The sequence below is a fragment of the Micrasema longulum genome, unplaced genomic scaffold, assembly GCF_059751315.1.
Source record: "Micrasema longulum isolate JH-2025_06_02 unplaced genomic scaffold, ASM5975131v1 h1tg000644l, whole genome shotgun sequence".
In the NCBI taxonomy this organism is placed as follows: Eukaryota; Metazoa; Arthropoda; class Insecta; order Trichoptera; family Brachycentridae; genus Micrasema; species Micrasema longulum.
Genome location: NW_028277840.1, coordinates 202,690 through 227,534, shown reverse-complemented (window position 1 = coordinate 227,534; position 24,845 = coordinate 202,690). Strand labels below are relative to the sequence as shown.

General features: G+C 33.9%; 2 protein-coding genes across 2 annotated transcripts; one reads left to right on the top strand and one right to left on the bottom strand.

Moving 5' to 3' along the window:
* Nucleotides 1-1,045: 1,045 nt before the first annotated feature.
* LOC148279920 (putative peptidyl-prolyl cis-trans isomerase dodo) lies at nucleotides 1,046-10,342 on the bottom strand. Its single transcript, XM_088229203.1, has one exon. It carries the CDS (start codon nucleotides 10,059-10,061, stop codon nucleotides 9,576-9,578), a length of 486 nt encoding a protein of 161 aa, XP_088085329.1. The 5' UTR covers nucleotides 10,062-10,342; the 3' UTR covers nucleotides 1,046-9,575.
* A 1,198-nt stretch (nucleotides 10,343-11,540) lies between these two features.
* LOC148279919 (XK-related protein 6-like) lies at nucleotides 11,541-22,885 on the top strand. Its single transcript, XM_088229206.1, has 6 exons — nucleotides 11,541-11,986; nucleotides 17,435-17,563; nucleotides 19,546-19,733; nucleotides 20,088-20,240; nucleotides 20,582-20,801; nucleotides 22,410-22,885. Exons 1-6 carry the CDS (start codon nucleotides 11,721-11,723, stop codon nucleotides 22,675-22,677), a joined length of 1,224 nt encoding a protein of 407 aa, XP_088085332.1. The 5' UTR covers nucleotides 11,541-11,720; the 3' UTR covers nucleotides 22,678-22,885.
* Nucleotides 22,886-24,845: the final 1,960 nt, after the last annotated feature.

Here is a 24,845-nt window from a genome sequence, read left to right as displayed (position 1 = left end):
GGTTGTTTTCTCACACGGCCATAGACAACTCTGAGGATTCTTCTTTCGAAAGCTGCAATGATTCCCCAAATATTTTTTGTCATAACCCAGGTTTCGGAAGCTTGGTTTGATCAAAATTTGGTCCAGTATTTTTTCATATTAGTTTGGACCGTAATTGTTTCTGAAGCGCTTAGTAGCAATGGTTGGCAGCCATTATTCTCCTCTTGTGTATTGTGTCACCGGTGCTTGTGGAACCCGGGTGTATGTAAACGAGTTAACCTTAACCTCAAAATTGCCTATAATTGCAAAATAACCTCAAAATTGTAGTTTACCGCTGTGAAAGTGTGTGGGATAATGCCTAGGTTTTGGGAGGCAATCATAAATTTTATTTTGTCCTCATTTATAATGAGTCTTCCTTGCGCTCAGTTCAAGGGCTACGAACATTTCGCGGATGGCTTGAAAAGATTTTCCGATGATGTCGATATCGTCCGCGTAGGCGAGGCACTACACTGACTTGAAGAAGATATTGCCTCTGGTTTCTATTTGTGAGTCCCTGATCACCCTTTCCAAGGCTATATTGAACAGAAAACATGCTAGCCCATCCCCGTCGTAAGCCATTATACAACTGGGAAGGTTTTGAGAGACTTTTATCGATCCTTACTTTGGATATAGGCGGACTCATTGTTGTTCTTACAAATCAGCTTATTTGGGATGTTTAGCTCAGACATTGCTTTAGAAAGTTGAAAATATTACATTCCTGTAATCGGCATAATTTAAAGTTTTTTTTCGTGGTTCTTCTGGTGCAAAACATCCACATTAATTTTAAAAATCTAAACAGATTTGTAAAAAAAAAAAGGCAATAAGTTCTTAGAATTAAAACTTTTAATACAAAAAATTAACCATTTTGCCAGTTGACTCGCTTCTCCTGCAATGGGCTCATATTTCTGTGTTACTGTTGCCATAGCTACAACACCGGCTGTCAGTGTTATTACTTATGTGCAATTATTATACGTCAGTGATCTCGGAGGGGTTCAGATTACAAGGGCTCGGAATAACAAGGCTGTACTAGTATGATACTTTTTATTTGCAATATCTAAATTCTAGATGTGCAAAACCTTATAAGACTTACGATTTCAGTGCAGATTTTAATTGTTACAAGCTGTAGATTTTTGGAACATTAAAATACCGCATGGCTGAATTGACCATGTTATTTTTTATAAATAATATTTTTGCAGGCCAAAAGATATGAGGAAATTCAATGGTATTATAAATATATGTTTATTTGTTAATAACTAACTTGTTTTATAACTAATCCAATTTTTTTCTCAAATACATTTATGTGTCATATTATCATTGCTGATTTTTTAAATTTTGAAATCACTTCGCCTGTGACATCACTAGTTGTTGTCTGTGAGTTGTCCTGACTGGTGAGTTGGCTTCCCAGAAACCGGAAATCTATCTCAACATTTATCATAGGTTGATTCGGTAGAATTTTCGACGTAGTTCAGAGTACTTTATTTTGATCAATTTTTGCATTCATTTTTGAGAAACATTGTACAATTAAATATTCTATAGTCCTTAAAATACAGCTGGATTAGAATGACAGTTGTCAGCAATAGTGATGGCATAACATTGTAGTGACGCCTGAGGAGTGATTTATATTGACACACGAAAAATCATTTGTATCTGGGATGTTAATTTATTTTTTTAATACAATGCTTGACATATAAATCAACATAAATATATAAAATCAGCTATGAAACTAAAAAAAAACTAAAATAAACCAAATTATTAACGACGTTCTTACAAGGTTACATCATTTTGCAAAAACGTTAGAGATGGGACAAAACAAATTGATCAAATAAAAAAATAATTCATTTGATGTTGTTCATGAAAAAAGTATAAATGTCTTATTTTTGATGAAAAATTGTCTTAAACACACTACAATAATAGGCTTGTTTTTATATCAATTTTCGGAAACAGAGTTTCATGTTTGGATAAAAAAACTGATAAAATTGATTTGATCGGTACATGGGCAGTGATCAATAATTCCTCATCACTATTGACATTAGTTTGGCAGCTGGCATTTTAATCAAGCTATATTTTAAGGATTATAATTTTTACCATGTGTAAGAAAACATTTTTTGTATCCAATTTCCCGTAGCATTGAACTTCCCCATTACAGAACACGCAGGCTCGAGAAAAATCCCACGTATTTTTATTTTATTTAATAAATCATTGTGACCTTAGCAGGAATCGAATCTGAAACCCCCCAGCATGAGGCTAGTGACATAGCTATTACACCAGGGGACAGGGGTTTTCAGTGCAGAGTTAATCTAATGCACTGGAAGCTACCCACAGAGGAAGCGAAAGCATCAGCTATATTATTTGAGTTTCTATATCAAACATTACGTTTCAAAACCCTGACAAAAGCAATACAAGGTTTAATAAAAAAATACACAGAATATTTGAATTTCAAATTGAAATATGTAGTTGTAAGAGCCTATTTTATTTTCCTAGATTGGTACACATGTTTATGATAAATCTGATAATTTTCAGTAATTTTAAAGGCATAGCTGGTTTTTGACAGACAAATTATTAAGACATGTTTTGGTGTGATCGACGAATTTTCATGATTATTCCAGAGAGAAAATGATAGACGCCTACACACACCTCGTTTTTGTGACTTTAAAAAAGAAACAGACCACACTGATGTCCCCAGCCACCAGCGTTACCAACCTCCATCAACCAAAAATCAGTAGATTCAAAAGAAAAATAAATTAGTAGATTTTGATAGATTCATTATCAACCCATGTGTCGTGGACGAGAGAGGGGGATGGCTAAAATTGCCAACCTCTAGATTCATTATTCCCCAGAAAGCTGTAAGCATTGCGGGGGGTGGCCAGAGTTATAAACCTCAAATACTGTACTCCCTCAAAGGTGGTGGCCAGCGGTGCCAACCTCTTGATTTGTTGTCCGCCCAAAAGCCGTGAGCTGAAGCAGTAGCTGCTATTGACAATTCTTCAAATAAAACCGTGTCTATATCGTATTGTATTCTATATGTTTTTTTTTTTAAATCAGTAGAATTTAAATCGAATTCGGTAGAGAACTCAAAAAATCCATAGATCCGGAAGGGTTGGCAACGCTGGATTTGGCCCCCTGAAATTTTCTTCTGTTCCCAAAGATAAAGACAACGATGAAAGAACGACATTTCGCGACCGTAAAGGCCGAATCACTGACAAAACTGAAAGTCATACCAAAAAGTGCGTTCCAGCAATGTTTTCAGAATTAGAAAAAAAGATGGCGCAAATGTATTATATCCAATGGTGATTACTTTGAAGGGGACAATAGTAATAAAGATTTTTTTTAATATATACAAATTCAGTGTATTTTTTTTATCAAACCTCTTACATTTCAAATGATAAATGTCAAAAATGCGGTATTGAAACTGACTCTCAAATCTTTATTTAAATTCTAATACATTTTCACTATGTTACATGTATTACTATAAACAAAAATTCTATCAAGTTACACTGTTATGCAAAAATTTTCAATCTAAAAAAAAACATGGCTTATCAGTAAAGGTTTAAAATCAAATAGTAAATAGTTGTATAATTTCTTAGACATAAATAATATTTATTATTACAGCATGATTTTTCAACATTCGCCAGACAGTATTGCTTATGGAAGTGCAGATTCCAAAATTTAATCCACAAAATGAATGCAGTTCCATAAACCGACTTTTCGGTCTATAGCAAATTCAACATTGAAAATTGTGAATGTTCCACGGCTTACAAAGCAATGACGTATAATTAAATAGACACGTTACTAGGGAGAAGAAAATAGCATTTCAATTCGTGGGTAATTTCGCCTTCTTTCTCTAATGGACTTTCATCATGATCAGACGCGATGCCTCGCAGAAATAATATGCCATCGTGCGTGACAAAAATGCTTGAATTTCAGTGGAACCGTGAAAAACAAACAGATATATCGTTTCATTCGTAAATCCAGCGAATAAGTAGATACTAAGCTATATTTTTAAGCATATTTTTTATAAATTTGATAGTGTCATTTCTATGGTAACGAGTTAGGCAGAAATACATATGAACTAAGGAAATATGTACATATATATCTTTCTTACATGAATTATTGTAAGTGAATTACTATTTTTTTTTCAATTGTTGAATGCATCGCAACATTCGCTATATCTTAGATATAGCAAATTCATCAAAGCTGGCGGCTGGTTACCCTGTACTTATTACAGTCCTTCCTAGAATTCAATAAAAATTAAATCGGTTATTTGAGAAACCCCATAAGTCAGATTTTTGGCAGATGTGACTGACTTGAAAACCAATGTTTGTTTGTTTCCGTTAATAAACCAACGGTTTATCAAAAAGTAAAGGTGTATCATAACAAAATACGTTATTAGCTACTTTCTTTATTTAAGTTGGATATTAATAAACATTTCATTCAAAAATTAAAAAAAAAAAACAGTTTTTCTGTGATTTCTGAAAAGTTTATACTGACTGACTAATGGGTCTCTAATAACCGATTCAATTATATGTAGCTTGACTATATTTTTCAGGCTTAAAAAGACAATAAACCAATTGTAATTCTCAGAACCAGAGGACTCTGAAGTCTGACCAGAGGTAGTGAATCCTACTATAGTATAGGAATAACGTGTCTATAATATTATACGTCATTGGTGTGATCACTAAATCAACCGATGAAAGGTTTATAAGCCCTGTAAATACATGTTACCTAGACTTCTATAACATCTTATACTTTAATATCTAATAATTTCACCTTCTCCGTTGAGATATAGCATGCTACAGAATAAATTTTCCAAGTTAGGAACTTACGTTAATTCTAACAAGATATAAGGAATCGCTGGAGCTACATTATTTTAGCTACTTTAAATAAATGAAGTACATAGGTAGATATTAAATTAGCAAAACACAATACTTGATACTTTCATTTTTAAAAATCAAAACTAGTTTAAATACAGTTAAAGGCAGTTAAAAACAGATAAAAGCGGACGTATTATATTTTTAGGCTGATTTGAAACATGGATTCAATATTTTTTTTAATATCTACATTAAAAACCCACTGTGCCAAAAAAATTTAAAGTTAAATGAAGACATGAGTGGATGAAGACGTTGCATTGCAAATTTTAAACAATGGACTTACCGCATAAATTATGATTTTATTTACAGCCCTTTCACATAAAGTCAATTACATCATCAAAAAGTAGCAGAAAAACTATTTTGAGAGCGAACGAAGGTGCCATTTTATCAATGATTATGCTGGTGTTCAAAACTTCAACTGCAACATAAAGCCGGCGAATCGCCGGCCAAGGTCAATTTGTCACTGACACACAAAGCCGGCGATTCACCAGTTTGTCTTTGAAGTGATTTTTTGCATTAAAACTGAATGACAATAACTTTATTAATAAAAATGACATAAATAAGTATATTTCAGTTAATGATTTCATAATAAAATATAATAATCACAATTTATTTCACATTATTTATTACAAAATATTAATTAAGTCTTAATGTTATTGTAATAAAAAAATGTGTCAAAATTAAATAGTGTGTTGTATGAACAAATTGTGTCATCTTTATTAGTGGTGCAATGAGTTAACCACTCATACCTTCAAATAATTTATGCATTTTCATCAAAATGGACAAAATTCGTTGAAAGAAAAAATGAGACATAACAATCAATTTTGACCATTTTGACAAAAACTCAACAATCACTTATTAAACTCAACATTTTTGGAGTAACTGGTTCTTAGTAACACTAAAAATTAGCCAAGGATAATGATTTAATACTTAGAAAATAGAAAAACATTACAATTATTACATTTACTTCTAGTTAAAGTAATACTTATATCAAAACAAAATAAATTAAAGACTCGTACAAAATGTAAGTTTTTCTTGTCATATTTGGATACAACTTAAAATGGCAATCAGTTTTACTGTGATCATTCTAACGGGTTATTTCCACAATTCATTTTTAAACAAATCGAATCAACGATCCATTACTTTATTTTTTTTTTTATACATCTGAACAAGATGGCGCAGCATGAAAATATATACTAGCCTGCAATGGAAAAAAAGATGGCGGCCTTAGGTCATTATTCGTATTCTGAAAAATGGGAGTCAAGCCCTCGGCACTGTGACCTGAGTAGATCTGTTGTGACGGAGCCCTGAAAATTGGTTCTCGCCTTCCAAGCCCAGGCCTTTAAAGAGCCGGGCTACTGAGTGGAAGGTCGGTGTTATCCTCTACCTGATACCCCAATACTTAATCCCTTTATAGGACACATATTTTGTTGTCATTTACGTCTTGCAAACCTAAAAAATTATCAACAATATTTTGAGTTTGTCCAAATTTTCGCAGGCAAGGACTGAATTCAACTCCCTGGGGAGCTGTAAATATTAACATATTACAACAGGAATGAAGATTATTTTAGAGAAAGTAATATAGAAGTCTAGGTATCTACAGGGCTTATGACCTGTCATTGGCTGGTTTAAATGGCCACTTTACACACCGTGTAACATTCACCATCCCATATTTGAACAACTATATTCCTTCAATTCTTTCATATGTTGATGTTTGTGAAGTTAAAGAGATAAAACCTTTATTTATGCGGGTGAGATTCATCTCATTGAATTATTTCACCTACATACTAGGCAACGCCTGAAAACTTCACAAACATCAACAGATGAGAGAATTGAAGGAATATAGATTGAACTTCTTAGATTTTCACGGCCGTTAAGATGCACAATAAGTTTTTCTGGGTTGATATGGCGTGTCAACATCAACCCTGATGATGGACGCTGTAACGGGATCCGAAACGTCGGTAAAAAGTATGAACGACACGCCATAATAACCCAGAAAAACTTATTGTGCAGGAATTTAGATATTCAAATATGGGCAGAATGGTTAATGTTACACGGTGTGTAAAGTGGCCACTTAAACCAGCCAATGACAGGTGATACAAAGTACCTTATTATGTGTATTACACGATTTGTAAAATTTGTCTGTTAGTTAATAGTAATTAAGGTTAACCTGTAGATAGACCTTTTTTTTTTATTTAAGTATAATGTTCAGTGCCCTTGAAGTGATTACTCACGAAAACGGCACTATAAACATTGTCAAAATTTATTATTATTATAAGCCCTGTAGATGCTTAGACTTCAATATTACCTTCTCTAAAATGATATTCATTCCTGTTGTAATATGTTAAGTAAAAAAATATGTTATTTTTTAAGATAATAAATCCTATTTATTGCATTTGAAAAAGCCGAGTGGAAGATGGATCTATCAGTGTACGTTATTACGATACTCCAGTGACTTATTATCAATATGAAATATTAAAAAATAGATATCTCTATTCTGGTGGTATAGTTGTGTACCACTTGATTCTAGGTGTCCTATAAAAGGTCGAGGACCTGAGCTTGAAGGGGGAGATTAAACAATACGAGAACCATAGAATTATGATATACCAGAAGGCGCGTAGAATCAAGTTCGCATACATCGCTCTGTGTCCAAAAATTGCCAAATGCCCCCTCACATGACATCCCACCTGCGCGCATGCGTAATGTTGCCAAACCGCGAACAATATATTATCATAACACAAATGAGGATGCGAGCCCAGCAAAATCCAAAAACTTAAAAAAGTGTATGAATTAAAACTTGTTCAGAATAAATTGTTTACAATAATCATGACAAAATATGGCTTTATTTGTGAGAATCTGACTTTCAAATTATTGGGTTTGTTGCAAACATGGCGGCAACCTTTACATGAATATTGCGAAGTTGGCAATCTCCAAAATCAAATTAATTATTTCACTACTGTTTCTTCACATAATCATGATTATTTCATCACAAGTTACATATCGTGGGTATACTGGCAAAAAACTTTAGCTCTCAAATCCCTGTTTTGAAAATTCAAGCATTTTAGTTTTGTTCCAATTATACTATTTTATATATTATTTAAATATGGTAAGATGTTAAGTGTTCATTTAAGAACATGTTTTTAATTTTTCCGTTTATTAATTTTATATCAAGTAAAAATTAAGTTATTTAAAGCTTTCAGTCTGAATAAAATACCCGGTATACGACTTAACCTTAAATTTATTTTTAAAACTACAGATATATGAAATTTAATATGACTTAGTGAATTTTGCCAGTTTGTAGAGCGTTAAAAACTTTACAAAACTGCATCATTAAGTGAAATCCGCATATTTTCGAGTTAACGTTTTTTACCAGTATACTTACAATATAAAATACTAACTGGTTATAAAAAAATTTGAAATATAAAAACATGTTGAAGCTGTTTATTGTATAAGTTTTTTGTGATTTGCTCAAAATAAGGAAAAATAGATTTTGCCGGGATTGCAAATAGTACCCTCAAATATAAGATAATTCTATGTTTTTCCACAAAAAAAATTTTACTCACCGGACAATAAAAGAAAGGTACTTTTTTTAGGCAAACTTGATTTTCAAATGGTTTTATAAAGGCTTTGTATTCCAGGTTTGAAAAAAATGCATGTATCTACCCCAAGTATCAAAAGATAATACTTTTGTACTTATCGAGTTGACACAAAGTGTAAAAAAATTCAATTTTACTGCTCTTACGCAAAGTTAAAGAAAATCCCATGTGTGCACAATTCAAATGAAAAAACGTATCAAAATAAAGATTTGGTCGACATTTTGTCATACACATAACACAATCAATTAGTTTACGTGGCATAACAATATTGTAAGCCTATGTGCTGCCTTTAGAAATAAAAATATATTTTCCGAGACCAGATCTGTCGAGTTTTTCAATCCCAAAAAATATTTAATTTAGTTCCCTATTTCACTAGGCTCTTCAGTGCTGGGTAGGGGCACAGTAATAATATAATATATTGACTTGTTACTTCACTCCGTCTATGGTCAAGTAATTATCTCGTATCTTAGGCACTTTTTACCCAACTTTCAGAATGCGCCACAGTACAATACTATAGTGTTTATCGTGACTTGCTCCCATAGACATATATACTATGTTATGTGAATGTGTTGGTAATTTGTGTGAATTGTGAAATAGGAAAGCCCAGAATAAACAAAAATGACATAAACTATAGAGCAAATTAAACTTATTGAGAAAGATCCGACTGTTCAAAACATAACATGCTTTTTCAAGAAGATCTTTATATAATATTTTGACGGTTAAAAAAAAACCTGATTTATGATTTTTAGTTATAATAATGTTTCAGTGAGCCAATCTTTTTGCTATCTCTAGATTTCTAAAAAAACGGTTGAGCGATTTCGCACATGGTAAAAGTCCACAGAGTTCTAAAAGTGAAGAGATGTTACAGACAAAATTCAAAACACTCATTATCAAAATCTTTTAAGCAGTTTTATTTCATTTAAATACTTAATTTAGTCAGTGTAACTTATGTGAAGAACTCTCGAGGTTTTAAACAAAAATGGCACCGTAAAACAATACGTTTTTATTATTTTTCTACAATCGAGATAATGTTTATGCTTTGAACAGCCGAGTCCGTTTACATACTAAAAAAAACATTACTGGGAAGATGTTTTTAAGCCGTTCGGAGAATGATGTGGACTCCGGAGTCAGTATCCACCGGAGTGCTCAGTTCTCCGAGCTTCAGGGCGAAGGCGGCTTCTTCGAAAGGCCTCTGCATGGCGCCGCGACCGAACAGCCCGAGATCGCCCCCTCGCTTGGCGGACGAGCAGTCGGAATACTTCTGCGCGAGCTCCGCAAATGTCGATTTACCGTTCACGATATCGTCTCTGTAGGACTTGAGAAGATCGAGGGCCTCGTCTTTAGAGCGCGTGATGTTTTCTTCCCGCCACGACGACGGGCGTCTGGAACCCTCGTGCTTCACCAGCAGATGGCTGCACTGCACCTGCGACGGCCCGTCGGTGCTGGCGGGCTCCGCTGGCTTGTCCGGCCGGTCCCATGTTGATACCTTCGTAAACGTATTCAGATAGTAGTGCTGCCCCGTGGAGCGGCTGAGCCGCTTTTCCCAGCCCGAGGGCAGAGGGCGCTCGTCATCCGCCATCGATTCTGAATTTGAGTCCGCAATTTTGAAGCCCTGGTCTCTCGCTGTAGTGAAGGCGCGTACCCTCCTTTAACCTCAAACAACTACGCGAATCTCGTTTCGCGAACCAGAAATCAAGTGGGACCGGGTAAAAAGTATATCAGATTGAGGAGATTCAAAATTGGGAGGTGCCGCAGAGAAAATACAATACTTATGCACAGTAATTATCACAATTTAATAGTGAAATATGAATAATAAAAAAAACGGCATTTGACGGCCTCCAAAAGCGCACTCGATGGAAATAATCTGTGGAAATTAGATATTTTTCAACGTAAATCATTGTTTATGAATAGAGTTTGAACGGGGCTAAATATATATACTTTTTTTTTAAATGAAAAGAGAAATATTAGATTTCTTATTATTTACTCAAATATTTAAATTTTCAGACCATTTCCTAAAAGTCGTAATTAACGTGTGCTGGAAAAATGGAAATCGAGTTGTGGTAGAGTGAGATTTGAACCTGGGACCTTTGGTTCTTGAGTTTACAATATTACCACGGGACCACATATAAACTATTTATTATTTTTTCTCCCTAAAAGAATTGATAAAATAACGTTTTAAGAGTGCTTTTTCCATATGATATGACAACAGTATAAATAAAATAATTCATTTTCTTTTCTTGAATTTAAAAAAAATAGAATCTACTCGGCTCTTGTTAAAAAAACGAATTTCGTTTTCAAATACCGTCATTGGTTAAAAATATATTTATCCACAAAGTAAAATGTTTTAACCAAATGTGTTTGAACACTTAAAAAATATTTAAACCAAAATACACTTATTTTCCTAAATATTTGAAAATACTCAAATGCAAATTATTTATATTTTCAGGCCATTTTCTAAAAGTTGAAAATAACGGCTTCAAAACATGTGGGAATTCAAATCTCAGACCTTTGATTTATAAGTGGGTGACACTATAAAAAAAACCATAACCTAGTTGTACGTAATAAATTTTTCAGGGTTATAAATTCATGTGTCGTTCATATTATTTCCGATGTTTCAAATCGCCTAACAATGTTCATTAAAATGCCCTGTATCAACCCCAATGACAGACGCTGTAATGCAGTCCAAAACGTCGGAATAGAGTTCGAACGATACGCTTCATGGTAACTCAAAACACTCATTGTGCAACTGAACGGTCGTAAAAATTTTAAAAACTTAATCTTAACTCAGTTCTAGTATGGACATCACTAATTAAATAGGTACATGAAATATTGTATTGACTCATTTATAAAATAATTTAGAACAAATAATAAACTTATTAATAACATGAAACCATAGACTAAAATGAATTTTAAAAGTCTTATTCTGATTTATCAAGTTATTATAGAAATAACTTTTTTTATTAAGTTCCCTAAGCACTGTGTAATGCGGGAAAGGGAAATAGTTTATTTTATTTTTGCTTGCTTGTCTATAGTTCTATTACTTTTTTTTCATTCAGCTACTCATCAACATTCTTTAAATCTTAATTCTTTGTATTTGTCTGTGCGAATTGTTTTTGACTTTGACGGCCAGGTGTGAATTTGATTTTGACAGCTTGATAACGCTCACCGATTTATTATGATCATAAAATAGATTTTATCATTTTGTTTTGTACACAAAGGTTGACAAAATTGATTCAAAATGCCAGAACGAAATAAGGCGGCAACCAAGATGCTTCCAAACGGGCATACAGTAGACGAATTGGATCGAGTTCCAAGACATGTTGAAATATCCGACTTGGACATAATTGCGTTTTATGTTTCTATTATTAGTCATTTAGTGGATGTGGGAATAGATATAAATATTGCCGTTCGCTACTATATAAATGGGGAGATTTCAGCGTTTTGTTGGACTCTAGGATTCCTGCTTTTCCCAGCTTTTGTCAACACCGCTGTGTCAATTAAAATGTAAGTATTTTGCACAGTTAATTTGTAGTAAGTAATTTTCTTTAATGCTATTTTTTAAATATTATATTTATTTAATTTAAATTAAACAAAATTAATTCCACAGTTTGTTAGAATATTATCACTGACAAGGAATGATAGTTATAATAATTTTAGTCTTAAGAGGATGTGCGTGGCAGAGCTGTTTGATGAATAGGTTTTTAACTCTTGTGTGGCTGTGATGTCACAGTAGTTTTTATACGATTCGATACTTGATAATATTTTATTTTTTTAGAGTTGTATTTTTTGTAATCTTCAAATGGACATTTTTTCACTGGATTTGGAAAGTTAAATTTAAATAAATGCACAAGATTTTAATACAACATATATTTATCCTTGATTTGCGAAGAATGAATCTAACGTCATTAAAGCAATAAATCTGTATAAGTGAGAGCACGAAGATAGAACTCATAACATGGAAGACAGAGACGCTGTTCTTTGGCCAGTGGTTGTGTGTTTTCACATCTCTTTATTTCAGTCGGTTATTGGCAGTGAGCGAGGTGCACGCATGTAAGATGATTGGCGTATTTATGATTTTTAATTTATTTGATATAGCAGGGTTAAATTATGGAAAAGAAATTAATAAACAGTATATCTCTATGTTTTTTTTTTTTAATGGGGAGGATAAGATTGATGTGCTCCAGAGCGCCACACTGGATTTGTCATCCGATGTCGTTATTAAGAGTTAACGTTTTCTGTGTAATAAGCTGGTCTGGTACAGTATACTGTATTGTGTTAAACAGGAAATTCTGTGTTGCTTACTTTAGTCAACTTTCCTATATTGACACACAAAGAAACATCGATGCTTTTTTTTATGTAATGAAATTAAAATCATTCAAATTCTACAGATTAAGGCTATGAGAATACTCAAAATAAGTATGGATTGAAATGTAGAAAGAATGCATAAAGATATTGGCTTTCTCACAGTAAAGCAACAGTTTAAACATATTTTTTATTTGTAAAGTAATCAAAGGGAAAATGAAACGAAAAATATAATCAAATTTAACCAACAATGTCACACATACGAAACTAGAGATAAAAAAAGATAAGATTACCAATGGGGAGAAATACCGAGTCTCAAAACTCACTGTGCAAGGGATTAAAACTGTACAATGAGTTGAAGGCTGTTTACACGTGGACAATACAATATTGTTTTGTCCCAGGACTCGACCATTGTGTTCACGTGTAAACAGCAATTTGTAGGACAGAAATTGTCCCGAGACATTAATTTGTGATGCATGTACCAAGATTTAACTATCTGGAATATTACCTCCCACTACAACAGTGCTACTAAAAGTTAACTTATTGATGCATACTCAATAGATTAAAAATATCCTTTCTAAAATACTCGTACATACAAAATGATACGTCAATCCTTAAACCACTCTCATACACACGTTTGTCTAATAATAATGTCAAAAATTAATAAAATTGAGCGGGAATTTCATACTCATTATAAAACGAAAAAATACAGACTAAAATGGATACTAAGTCGTTTGAACAATAGGCTTCTTTCCCCCCTCCGGCCACCACACGTGGACCGGGCCATCTTCTAGGAATTTATCAAAAACATGTGTTTGCACTTGTGCGATACTGCGACAGTGACTAGTGACTACCGAACATCTACGAAAACCACCCTTCGGATATTTTTATCTGTTATGCTATCCATAGTGTTGAAGTGCTTTATCTGTTTAGTTTTTTATTGTTTACTTTTTAGCACAAACACTTTACAAATTTACTATTATGCTAAATGTTTGTTTTTGTAAATTTATTGATAATTTTAAGTTGCCAGAATTTCACTCGTCCATGCACTTTGTAGCTGCAAGACGATTAGTAATCTAGCTTCAATAGGTAAATGTTATCAACTATCAAATATCCAAATTTAGTAAATGAGGTCTAGAATTCCAACCGTCCATGCGCTCAGTAGCTGCAAGACTTGTTGTTATCTAACTTCTATTTTTATAAATTTGTTTTTTATTTCATTTTAAAAATATCACTAAAACTCTTAACTCCATTGTCAAATAAAAAAATAGAAATGTAAATAGGGGCTAGATTTCTTACTGTCCATGCGCTCTGTAGCTGCAAGACGTGTAATCTAGCTCCTATATATCATAACTGGAGACGAGAAACAAGAATCCTTACCGTTCATGCGCTCTGTAGCTGCAAGACGTGCTGGGATATTTGTTTATTGTACAGCGCCCTTGAGGAGATTTTCACAAAAACGGCGCTACATAAATTATCCAAATATAATAATATAATCACCACCGAGAGCAGAACCTCCGCGGAACAATGACTACCCCCACCATCACGCGCGGCCACCAGCGGCCACATTGTATGTAATATGTCACTTAAGTTTAGTTAGAGTGTAAGTTTAAGTATACAATTGCAAAGCGCCCTTGAGGTGTTTTTTCAAATGCCTCTATATAAATCAGCCAAATATTATTATTATTATTATTATTGTCCTCGAGTGAACACGTACGGACAGGACCTTGCGACAAGCGACTTGCTCGACGTGTTGCTCCTGCTCATTTTTTCTGCCATAAATGGCGGCAGAAGAAAATCAATTTTATTATTTACTTTGTTAATTAAAAAATTACAACAGGGATGGAGAATACCTTAAATAAGGGAATATGAAAGTCAAGGCATTTACAGGGCTTACGGCCTGTCATTGGCTGGTTTAAGTGGCCACTTTACACACTGTGTAACATTCACCATTTTGCCTATGTTTGAACATCCATATTTCTTCAATTCTTCCATTTGTTGATTTTAGTGAAGTTAAAGAGCTGAAACCTTTTTTTTGTGTGAAGAGATTCATCTGACTGAATTATTTCACATACTAGGCAACGCCTGAAAACAATTTTTCAATTTTTAAACTTCTTGGACCAGTTGGTTTCATTACAATATTTGAGTTTGTCCAAATGTTTGTAGACAAAAGACTCGATTTCACCCCCTCGGGAGTCATTAAGATTAACAAATTACAACAGGGATGGAGAATACCTTAAATAAGGGAATATGGAAGTCAAGGCATTTACAGGGCTTATGACCACATAAATATATGTTTACTCGGTTCCCGCAAACAATGTGTTAAAAATTACATTTTGGTAATACATTTGATAATATCTCTAATCAATTAATCCTAAAACTTAAGTTTAAGACATTTTTATGATAATGTTTTTGTATTGTGGCATGATATTATTATCATAATCATAATCGCTTATCATTTCTTTGAAATATTTTAAAAACATTTTAATTTTCAACATTGAAAGTTATCGACAAATATCTTAACCCATTAATTGTTTTGAATATACAGGTTCAAATATCCAGCGAACAACAGTTTAAACAAGATAGAGAAGGTTTTTTAAAAGGAATGTGAAAGTTGAGGCATTTACAGGGTTTACGACATGTCTGTAGTCGAGCCTTGTGACCTAATAATGGTCAGTGCATTTGCCTATCATAGGAGAGGTTTCAGGTTCGATTCCCTAAAAGGAATGGTTATGCGTTAGTTGTAGTATGTAGAGCGAATGGACAGCAAAAGAATGGCTAAAAAGATTTACCATGTGAATATTCATATATATTGTGAATGGAGTAAAGCTTGAAAGAGCATCGACGTCCAGGCATTTCGGGGTGCTGTTTAATGCTAACATATAATGTAATCATCGATAATCGAAAAAGAAAATTAAAATGGCCTCTAAAATTGAAATATTCAGGTATATCATAAGAACTCAAACATTTCTTTAAATATTTATGTGTGTAAATATATTGCAATGTATTAATTAATATTATTGTAGTGACGACAGATTAAAAATATTGATTTTAATTTATTTTCAGTAGTGAAGATTATAATATTGATTCTAATCTGCTTCGTTCCTCAATATTAGCAGGTCACTGTTTTAGGTAATAGTACAGCTATGAACTCTTAGCTTGTGTGATTACACTCACTCACTAATATTCATAAAGTTTTTACTTTGTGTGTACCATGTCATTTGATTGAGTCAAACTACAGAAATTTATAATAAAACATAATTAAATTTCTTGATATTTTTGTGTCGCACATGAGTTTTTCTGTTTTATTAACATCTTAACATTCAGAGAGGCCTCGGAAGATGTTGATACATCGATCTGAATAATGATCATAGCATAATAACCCAGAAATACTTAATGTGCTTAAAGGCCATGAAAATCTAAAAATATATAATGATATTGTGTTTGTATATACTAATCTTGCCCCTTATCATTTCTAGACTTTTTGTTGTTGTTTTGTATGTATTAATTTATACCCCAGGATAGCTTGAATAATATATATTTTCTTAACGCATTTACCCCTTTCTGCTCGAGCGTTCATCCAAATATACGCAAAATTTAAGATTGATTTACTAACGTACCTACCAAAATTAAAAAGTAGCAAGTTTTTAATTACTGGTTCATATTATCCATAAGTGCATCTCTATTTTTTTCTGCTTATATTGTTAGTCAGCATTACATAGAACAGACAGATCAAATCCGTGCGGAGAAATATTCCTATAGATGCAACTAAATGCTTATGTCGTTTTGCGTCTAGATTACTGTAATGGAATATACGCAAATCTCCCAAAATATCAAACTAATAAACTTCAATCTGTTTTCAATGCAGCAGCGAGGCTTATTACGGGAGTAAAAAAATATTCTCGCATCTCACAACATCTTCGAGATTTGCACTGGAGAGAGAATAAAATTCAAGCTTTGCTGGACAGTATTCAAATCCCTTCATGAAATGGCTCCAAAATACCTATCGGACCTTTGTATTAGGGAAAATACATGTCAAAGAAAATCTACTCTTAGGTCAGCATTTGATCCAGGAAGAGAAAAACTTGTCGAAGTCCCGCGCTCTCCAAATACTAGATTTGGAGATCGTGCTTTTGCCACCGCCGGTCCCTCTGCCTGGAATCAATCGCCTTCAAACTTACGAATCATCGACAGTCCCAGTCAGTTCAGATCCCAACTAAAATCCCACTTCTTCAGGGTATGATAACCCTCAATTTTAAATCTGGAAATATAATGTATCACTTAAGTTTAGTTAGAATGTAAGTTTAGGTATACAATTGTAAAGCGCCCTTGAGGTGATTTTTTACAAAAATAGCGCTATTTAAATCAGCCAAATATATTATTAATATTATTATAGAAAATCTATTTTTTTAGGTTTGACAGCTGGCTTATTGCTGGTTTATTTATTTTAGAGTGAATTCCTGTCCATTTAGTGTTGGTTTTACAAAGGAACAGTTATGTTCTGAAACCGGTTGGCATATTAAAATTGGTTTTGTGATTTTACACAAATCAAATAATATTGAGTAATTATATTAAGTTATATTTTTAACCTTCTATAAATCACAAAATGAGTGCTTCAAATATTAATTTGAAATAAAATTCCGTTTCTAGGTACGCACAGGACAAAGGCAAAGACAAACACGACTCCATATCAAAAACAATGACAAAGCAGAAAGTATTACGAGTCTTTGTCTTGGTGTTCCAAATGGCGCCCATACTGAGATATGTGGATGCTTTAAGGTAATAAACATTATTTTTAATACAAATATTCGGCCATTTTAGACAAGTTTTGATATGATCGGCAAATTTTCCATATTATTCCTGAGCAAAAACGAAAATGCACCCGCTCATGCCTTGCGGCTTGTTTGCAACTTGACAAAAAAAACACTGCATTGATGCCCCAGCCACTCTATTTATTGAATCACTGACGGAACTGAAAACCTTACTAAAAATTGCTTTCCAGAAATGTTTCAAAGATTAGAAAAAACGCTGGAATAAGTGTATTATATCCGATGGTGATTACGTTGAAGGGGACAGTATCAATATTGAGGAATAAAAAATATACTCAACAGCTCACAAATACTATGTAAAAGTCCTGAAAAGTAGAAATCAATTAAAACAAATTTTTGTAGCCTCCTCTGTGAATGCTACAAATAAACAAGTCTTGCATTTGAATCATCATAATATTATTCGTAACTACCCCACGACATTTTATTGATGAAATTAAATTTACACACAAGATTAATTGAAAAATAAAAATAATAAAAATTTTTGTCCAAGCAACGGCTCTATATGATTTGGGTCCTAAGAACTGTCTTGACTAGTTTTCTGAACCATATAAAACAGCTTTTATAAGCAATCAGTATCTTAAAAATGCATATAACGTTCATATCTATTGTACGCCACATGCTAATTCTTTGTACACGATGTGTGAAGATCATTATTTATTATACTGCCATGGCTCTGTGATATGCAAATTTACATTTGTTATCAATATCAGGTAGTCAATTTACTGTTTGAACACTCGATGCTTCTGAATATAAAAATACACTTTAGTTAAACAAATTTTCCCCATAGGAAAAAATAACTTGAGTACTTTATATTTATATACTCTTGGCTAAAGGACTTGCGTGGCTGGATTCATTGCAACTAGGCATGGGTAACTCGAGATTATTTTTTGAGCTGCAGGTCAGCTCGCAGCTCAAATATTTGAGCTGGAGTTTTGAACCGGCTCGTAGATCAGCTCAATGGTTTACCAGATCACAGAAGCGTTGTAAAATAAACAGCAGCGTCCTAAAAGTTCACACCACTCTCACTCAGAAATCCTCCTATGTTCTAATCACTTCGGGGGTAAGTGAAGATAGGAGAGAAGCGACGTTTAGAGGAAAATTTGTGTTTGTAAATTAAAAATAATTTTTATGTCCTTCAGTAATTGGGCAGCCAAAAAGAATGTGGTCAGGCGTTTCCATGTCTTGGCCACACATTTATTAGTATGCAAAATAAATACCAGTTGTAATCCACTTTATAAAATATGACAATTATGACAAAAATATTTATAAAAATACATAATTTAAAAAATATTAGGTCTCAAGCCAATTGTCATTTGACCTTGAATAATGCAAATAATAACGGAAGGAATCAGAATTTCTAACGAGAGTCAAACTGTCATGTTAGGCGGGATAATGTATGGAACCTAGCGGACAAAAAGACTCCATAGAAAAAATTTTCAGCAATTATAAAACAAAAACCTGACATTATTATTTGAATTATTATAGGAAAAATAAAGTCGGAAAGTCTGTGTTTGTTCGAAGATACATACAGTATCAAAAGGTTAATACATTCGGCATACATAGGAAGTGAAATGAGCCTACCAGAAGACAAGGTTGGGGTATATCAGCTGATAACTCCTCTCCCCTAATTTAGTAATAATAATAGTTCTCTGAGACTGATATCTTTGTTTTTCTGCATTATTTTTGTGTAGATAAAGGTCAGAAGCTCCCGACATCACTGCCACCTGTTTAGATCTATTGTGTAAATCATTTTTTGCTTTCTGAGTCTACTACCGAGTGGAGGGCTAGTACTTTCATACCTATTGCTAAATTTAATCTTCCCCAAGCCTGAGTCCTTTAAAGTATCGGGCTATTAGATAGGGGGCGAAGCGCTCTCACTGTGTTCTCTGCGTAGTTTCCACCATACTTGTTAATACCGTTTTTCTCTCCTAGGTATGCCTTGAGGTCTCGGAAGGCGGGGCGGGAAGGAGACGTAGTGGCCCAGCGGCGCTGGTATGCCCTCATGCTGCGCGAGGACAGCGACGCCGCGCTCCTGCGGGCCTTCGAGTGCTTCCTGGAGGCTGCGCCCCAGCAGGTCTTGCAGCTGTCCCTCATGATCGACGGCAGGGAAGAGTTCAAAGGTGCTTGAATCTACTACCATGTCTACTACTCATCCAACTCCAGGAAGAACTTCCTGAAAAACTGAGTTGTGGAAAAATGGAATGGTCTTCCCGAGAAAGTGATTGGTGCTAGTTCAGTGAATGTTAACTAGACGCACACAGCAATGTATAATGTTTAATAACCATGTACACTTGTACACTTGATAAACACGCATCAGCTTCATAGCTGCTAGTGTATTATTAATAATAATAATAATAATGCCGTCCACATTTTAAGTATAAGAGTTGTCAACATTGCTGAGATTTTCCGGTTTTGTTTGGCAAGTGTTTTTCACTCGATAAGTAAAATAATCTTAAGATATTTTAAATTTCCAGTCCACCAGACGCTGTCAGTTGTGTCGTCGGTCCTCAGTATGGGGTGGTGCCTCGCCGCGTACCAGAGGGCGGTGCGGTTCGCTCAGGAGGACAAGGACAATATTTCCTGGGCAGGAAGCATGATGCAGCTACTGTGGCATTTTCTGGTCACTGGTACGTAACTTTATTGTGCCGCCCGTCTAACTAGGAATCGGATATGGAATGATGATGAAAAATTGAAGCGTCCTTAAGGTATTATATTATGAAAATGGTGCCTTATAGGTTATCCAGAATAATAATAATAATAATACCTAATATTCTTAAAATTTGCTTTCTTTAACTTACTAACACTGACAACAATATTTATTTAGTAAATCATCAAGATACACTGCGTCTGGTGTGCTAATGCAATGCCCTATGCACCACTAGGTGTGGGAAGAGGAATGATGATGACATATCCTCAGTCCGTGTTTATTTGTGTTTAGATTTGACTTGATGATCTTTCTCATTTTCAGTGTCTCGAATAATGTCCATCGCGATAATCGCCTACCTCTTCCCATACTGGACGCTCGTGGCTTGCGGCATCCACGCCCTCGTAATGGCCGCGTGGCTCCAGTTCTTCGAGAAGACTCCCTTCTGCTCCGACTTTCTCTACGGCGTCACCTTCTCCCTCATCATGGGACTGGTGTATATTTTCACTTACATCATGCCAGTGGACGGAAAAACCAGATACAGGTACGCGCTCCGTCTATTATTTTTTAAAACTGAATGAAGTAAGTGAAATGAAATGCTCGGGTGTAATGATGGATTCGATATTTACATTTCATCAAAATACTAAGATGGTAACGTCAAAGATTGCACTTTTTTTTATTTGGGGGAGAATTAGAAGATTTGTTGATAAGAATTCATGCAAATGATTTATAACACAATTATTGAACCACACATTAACTACTGTAGCAGCATATTATTTTATCAAACCAAGAAAATTTAAACAAACTAAACATATTTTCAAAATTTTCCTTATTTTAAAAAACATGCACTATCCTGGATTCAAACTAAAGATATGAACTCTTTTTTTCCATGATTTATTTTGTTGCCAATATGTTAATAATAAGGAATATTTTTGTGTTTTTTTTAAATATTTTATTTATTTTTTCTTTCTTATGTTATACAAAAATATTATAACTGTCCATTATTTATTATAGGAGCAAAAATTAATTAACATTTTCTTGTATACCCACGAACAGGCCAAGCCTTTGTGGGATTTTTGTTTACTATTTTTCTATTAATATGTATTTCATTGATATGTAATTATGCTTTATTTTTTTTAATACTCTATTTTTATTATGTTTATTGTAAAAAAACAAAAAAATTTAAATATTTTTTTTTTTTTTATAAAATATTACAAAACAGCTTTAAGAATTATTTTGCAAAAAAAAACAGTACACACGTGTAAATTTGCGGTCTATGCAGAATGCACTTTCCGGAAAACGCTTCACTTCAATCCAAGGCATCGAAAATTGGCTCGATTCGTTCATTGATTTAAAAGATGACTTTGAATAACAGAATTGCACAAGATTTTCTTTAATAAACGCTCAAATTTCCTAAAAAAAAAAACAGGTTTTTAAGTTATAGACCCAATACAATTCGGTGATATTTGTGTATAACATTATAAACAATATTTTGAGTGTGTCCAAATTTTTGAAGACAAGGACTGGATTCAACTCCCTGGGGAGCTGTTAATATAAACATTTTACAATAGAGATAAAGAGCATTTTAGAGAAGGTAATATTCCATATCAGCCCATATTTGATTTTCAATTTCTTAACTTCTTCATGGACCAGGTGGATTTATCAACAATTCAATTACACGAATCTCACCTGTATAAATAAAGGTCTCAGCTCTTTAACTTCACAAACATCAACAGATGAAAGAATTGAAGGGATATAGATGTTCAAATATGGGCAAAATGGTGAATGCTATACAGTGTGTAAAGTGGCCACTTAAACCAGCCAATGACAGGTCATACGCCCTGTAGATGCCTAGACTTCTATGTTACCTTCTCTAAAATGTTCTTCATCTCTGTTGTAAAATGTTAATATAACATTATAAGTTTAAAAAAAACAGAATTGAGAGAGTTGCCGTCAAGCGGAAAATACCCGTCCAGGGTTCTGGTTTTATTTTGCACACCTGGCAGTATTCTTCTTCCGCCCAGAAAGCTCCTGCCCCGACACAGACAAAACTCCATACCCATTTCAAATTAATTTGTTTTGTTTGCCTTGACTAATGAACTGGGCGATCGACATACAAAATATCGCTAATGACTTTGTTATTCGTTTCCAGGTACGCCCTCTACTACAGTCTGTGTTTCCTCGAAGACATCATCTGTACAATGCTATGGATTCTGTGCGCGAGTACGAAGATACGAAACTCTTCATTTTTCTATCCCATAATAGCCGTATCAACGGGGCCGTTTATCCTAGGGATTCTATGTATGATACTGTATTACCAATGTTTGCACCCGAAACTCGGTAAGTTTGGCAAACACAAACCGAATAAAGTCCATGACACCGAAATCGTTGAGTCTAATTTAAATGGAATTCAATTTTAATATTAATGTACTTTGAAATCCTCGCTCTGGTTCCTTATTTATACAGGTGCATGTGATCGTAATCAAAGTTTTGAAATTCTTTAGATAGTTAAAACTCTGATAAATCATACAATGTATTTAGACAAAACAGTGATCTTATGGGTTTACCATTAAGGGCGCTTGAACTCAAAATTCAATTAAAACATGTTGTGTGTGAGATATCCTTAAATGCTTTATTTTATTTGTAAGTTTATTTGAATACATTATGAATGAAATATGATATCGGCTTGCTGGACAGCGCGTATCTTAGAGGTCAAATTAAGTCGGGATCGATATCATTAATGGCATTGTTTATATTGACTCTTGAGGCATCAAACGTCTGCAGCTTATTCGCATATACCAGTGATTTAGTAGCCTCACAAGAAAAAGTTTGATGGCGTAAATTCACACAATCTCGGTGGCCAGTTGATGTCACGGAAACGCAAACGACACGAAGAAGATCCATTGTTACATGTGCTGTATGGCACACAGCGCCATCTTGTTGGAACCACATGTCGTTGAGATCCATTTTAGCCATGTACCCTTCATATTTCGCAGCTGGATCGTCATTTTAGCCTGAATACATATTGGCTAGACAAATTACCGAATGGTTTTGTATTTTAAAAGGGTCAATCGCTGATTAATCATATAGTCAACACTTGGCATTTTTAAATTTGGCTAGTCACGTTTAGCCGCTATATTAATTGGCAAAAATTTTAGATCTTTTAGGGAGAGCTTTAGGGTTGCCAATATTGTATATGTGTTAGGAAACACATTTGTTTCCTTAATGACACTTCACCTCGGTCTCTGTGGTGTAGTGTTAAGACGTTTGATTCACGCATGGAAGGTTCTGGGTTTGAATCCCAGTAAGAACACAAAAATTTAAAAGTGATTTTTCTGAAACCTGGGTCTTCTGCGCTGTAATTCACCACTGTAATGAGAAACTTTAGTCTTACGGTAAATGGATTTAAAAATGTTTTCTAGTGTGTGGTAAAAATTAGAGCATTCAATTACAATGAAAGCATCCACCCCTTTCCCGAAACTGTTCATAAAGACTTGAGTCTTTCTTCAGTTTCGCATATCAATATATATATATTTTTTTTTTTTTTAAACTAATTAAGCGAAAATTTTATATTTCTTTACAATCAAACCGCGAAAATAACAAAACGAAAATCAGAGCATTCAATTGTACGGCAAAGTTTCTTGAAAATGTGAGAGAGTCCTGAAAGGTTTTCAGTTTACGATAATTCAACAGACTAATCGTCAGAACTGGCCGAGAAGAAGCGGAAGAGAACTTGAGACGTCAGATGCGGAGTAATTTCATAAATTATAGCGCTGATAATATGATATTTTTTTTCGATTTTGGCTTAGTTTAATAGTCTATTATTATTATTATTATTAATAATAATACAGTAGCAGCTATTAAGCTGATGCGTGTATATCAAGTGTATTTATTTAACTTTTTGTACATAATGTTATTTGTACATTGGCGGGCTCTTTGCCAAATGGCGATTTCTTCCAACCAACCAATAAAATAAAAGTTTTATTTTTATAATTCAATGTACAGAACATATTCAATGGAAAATAAAGATTAAAAAGCTAAAGATATATAAAAATAGAAATAAACGTATTTGTTTATAAATTACCTTAAATCAAAACTATTACTTAATGGGAAAAAAGAGAAAAGAGGAAAAAGGAAAGGAGGAGAGATTAAGGAAGAGAAAGCAGATGTTTCTTCAGACGTGATTTAAACAGAGATAATGTAGTAACATCTTTGATGGTGGATGGGAGATGATTCCACAGTCGAGCCGCATGGACACTATGTGAGTTAGAGAAGAAAGAGGAATTGTGGATGGGTATTAAGAGAGTGCCTTGAGAATTAGAACGAAGAGATAAACCATGAACTGATAAGTGTTGAAATTTTTCACGCAGGTATATAGGAGCATTAGGACTATGAAGTACATTGAACAGAAGTGAGAGGGAGTGATAGTCTCTCCGCTCTCTAATTTTGAGCCATTTCAGTTGCCTACGATAATCAGAAATGTGGTCATATTTCCTAAGACCAAAAATGTACCTTATGCGTGTATTCTGAAGTCGTTCGAGTTTATCGAGTTGCTCGCAGCTTAAATCAGTCATGGAAACATCAGCGT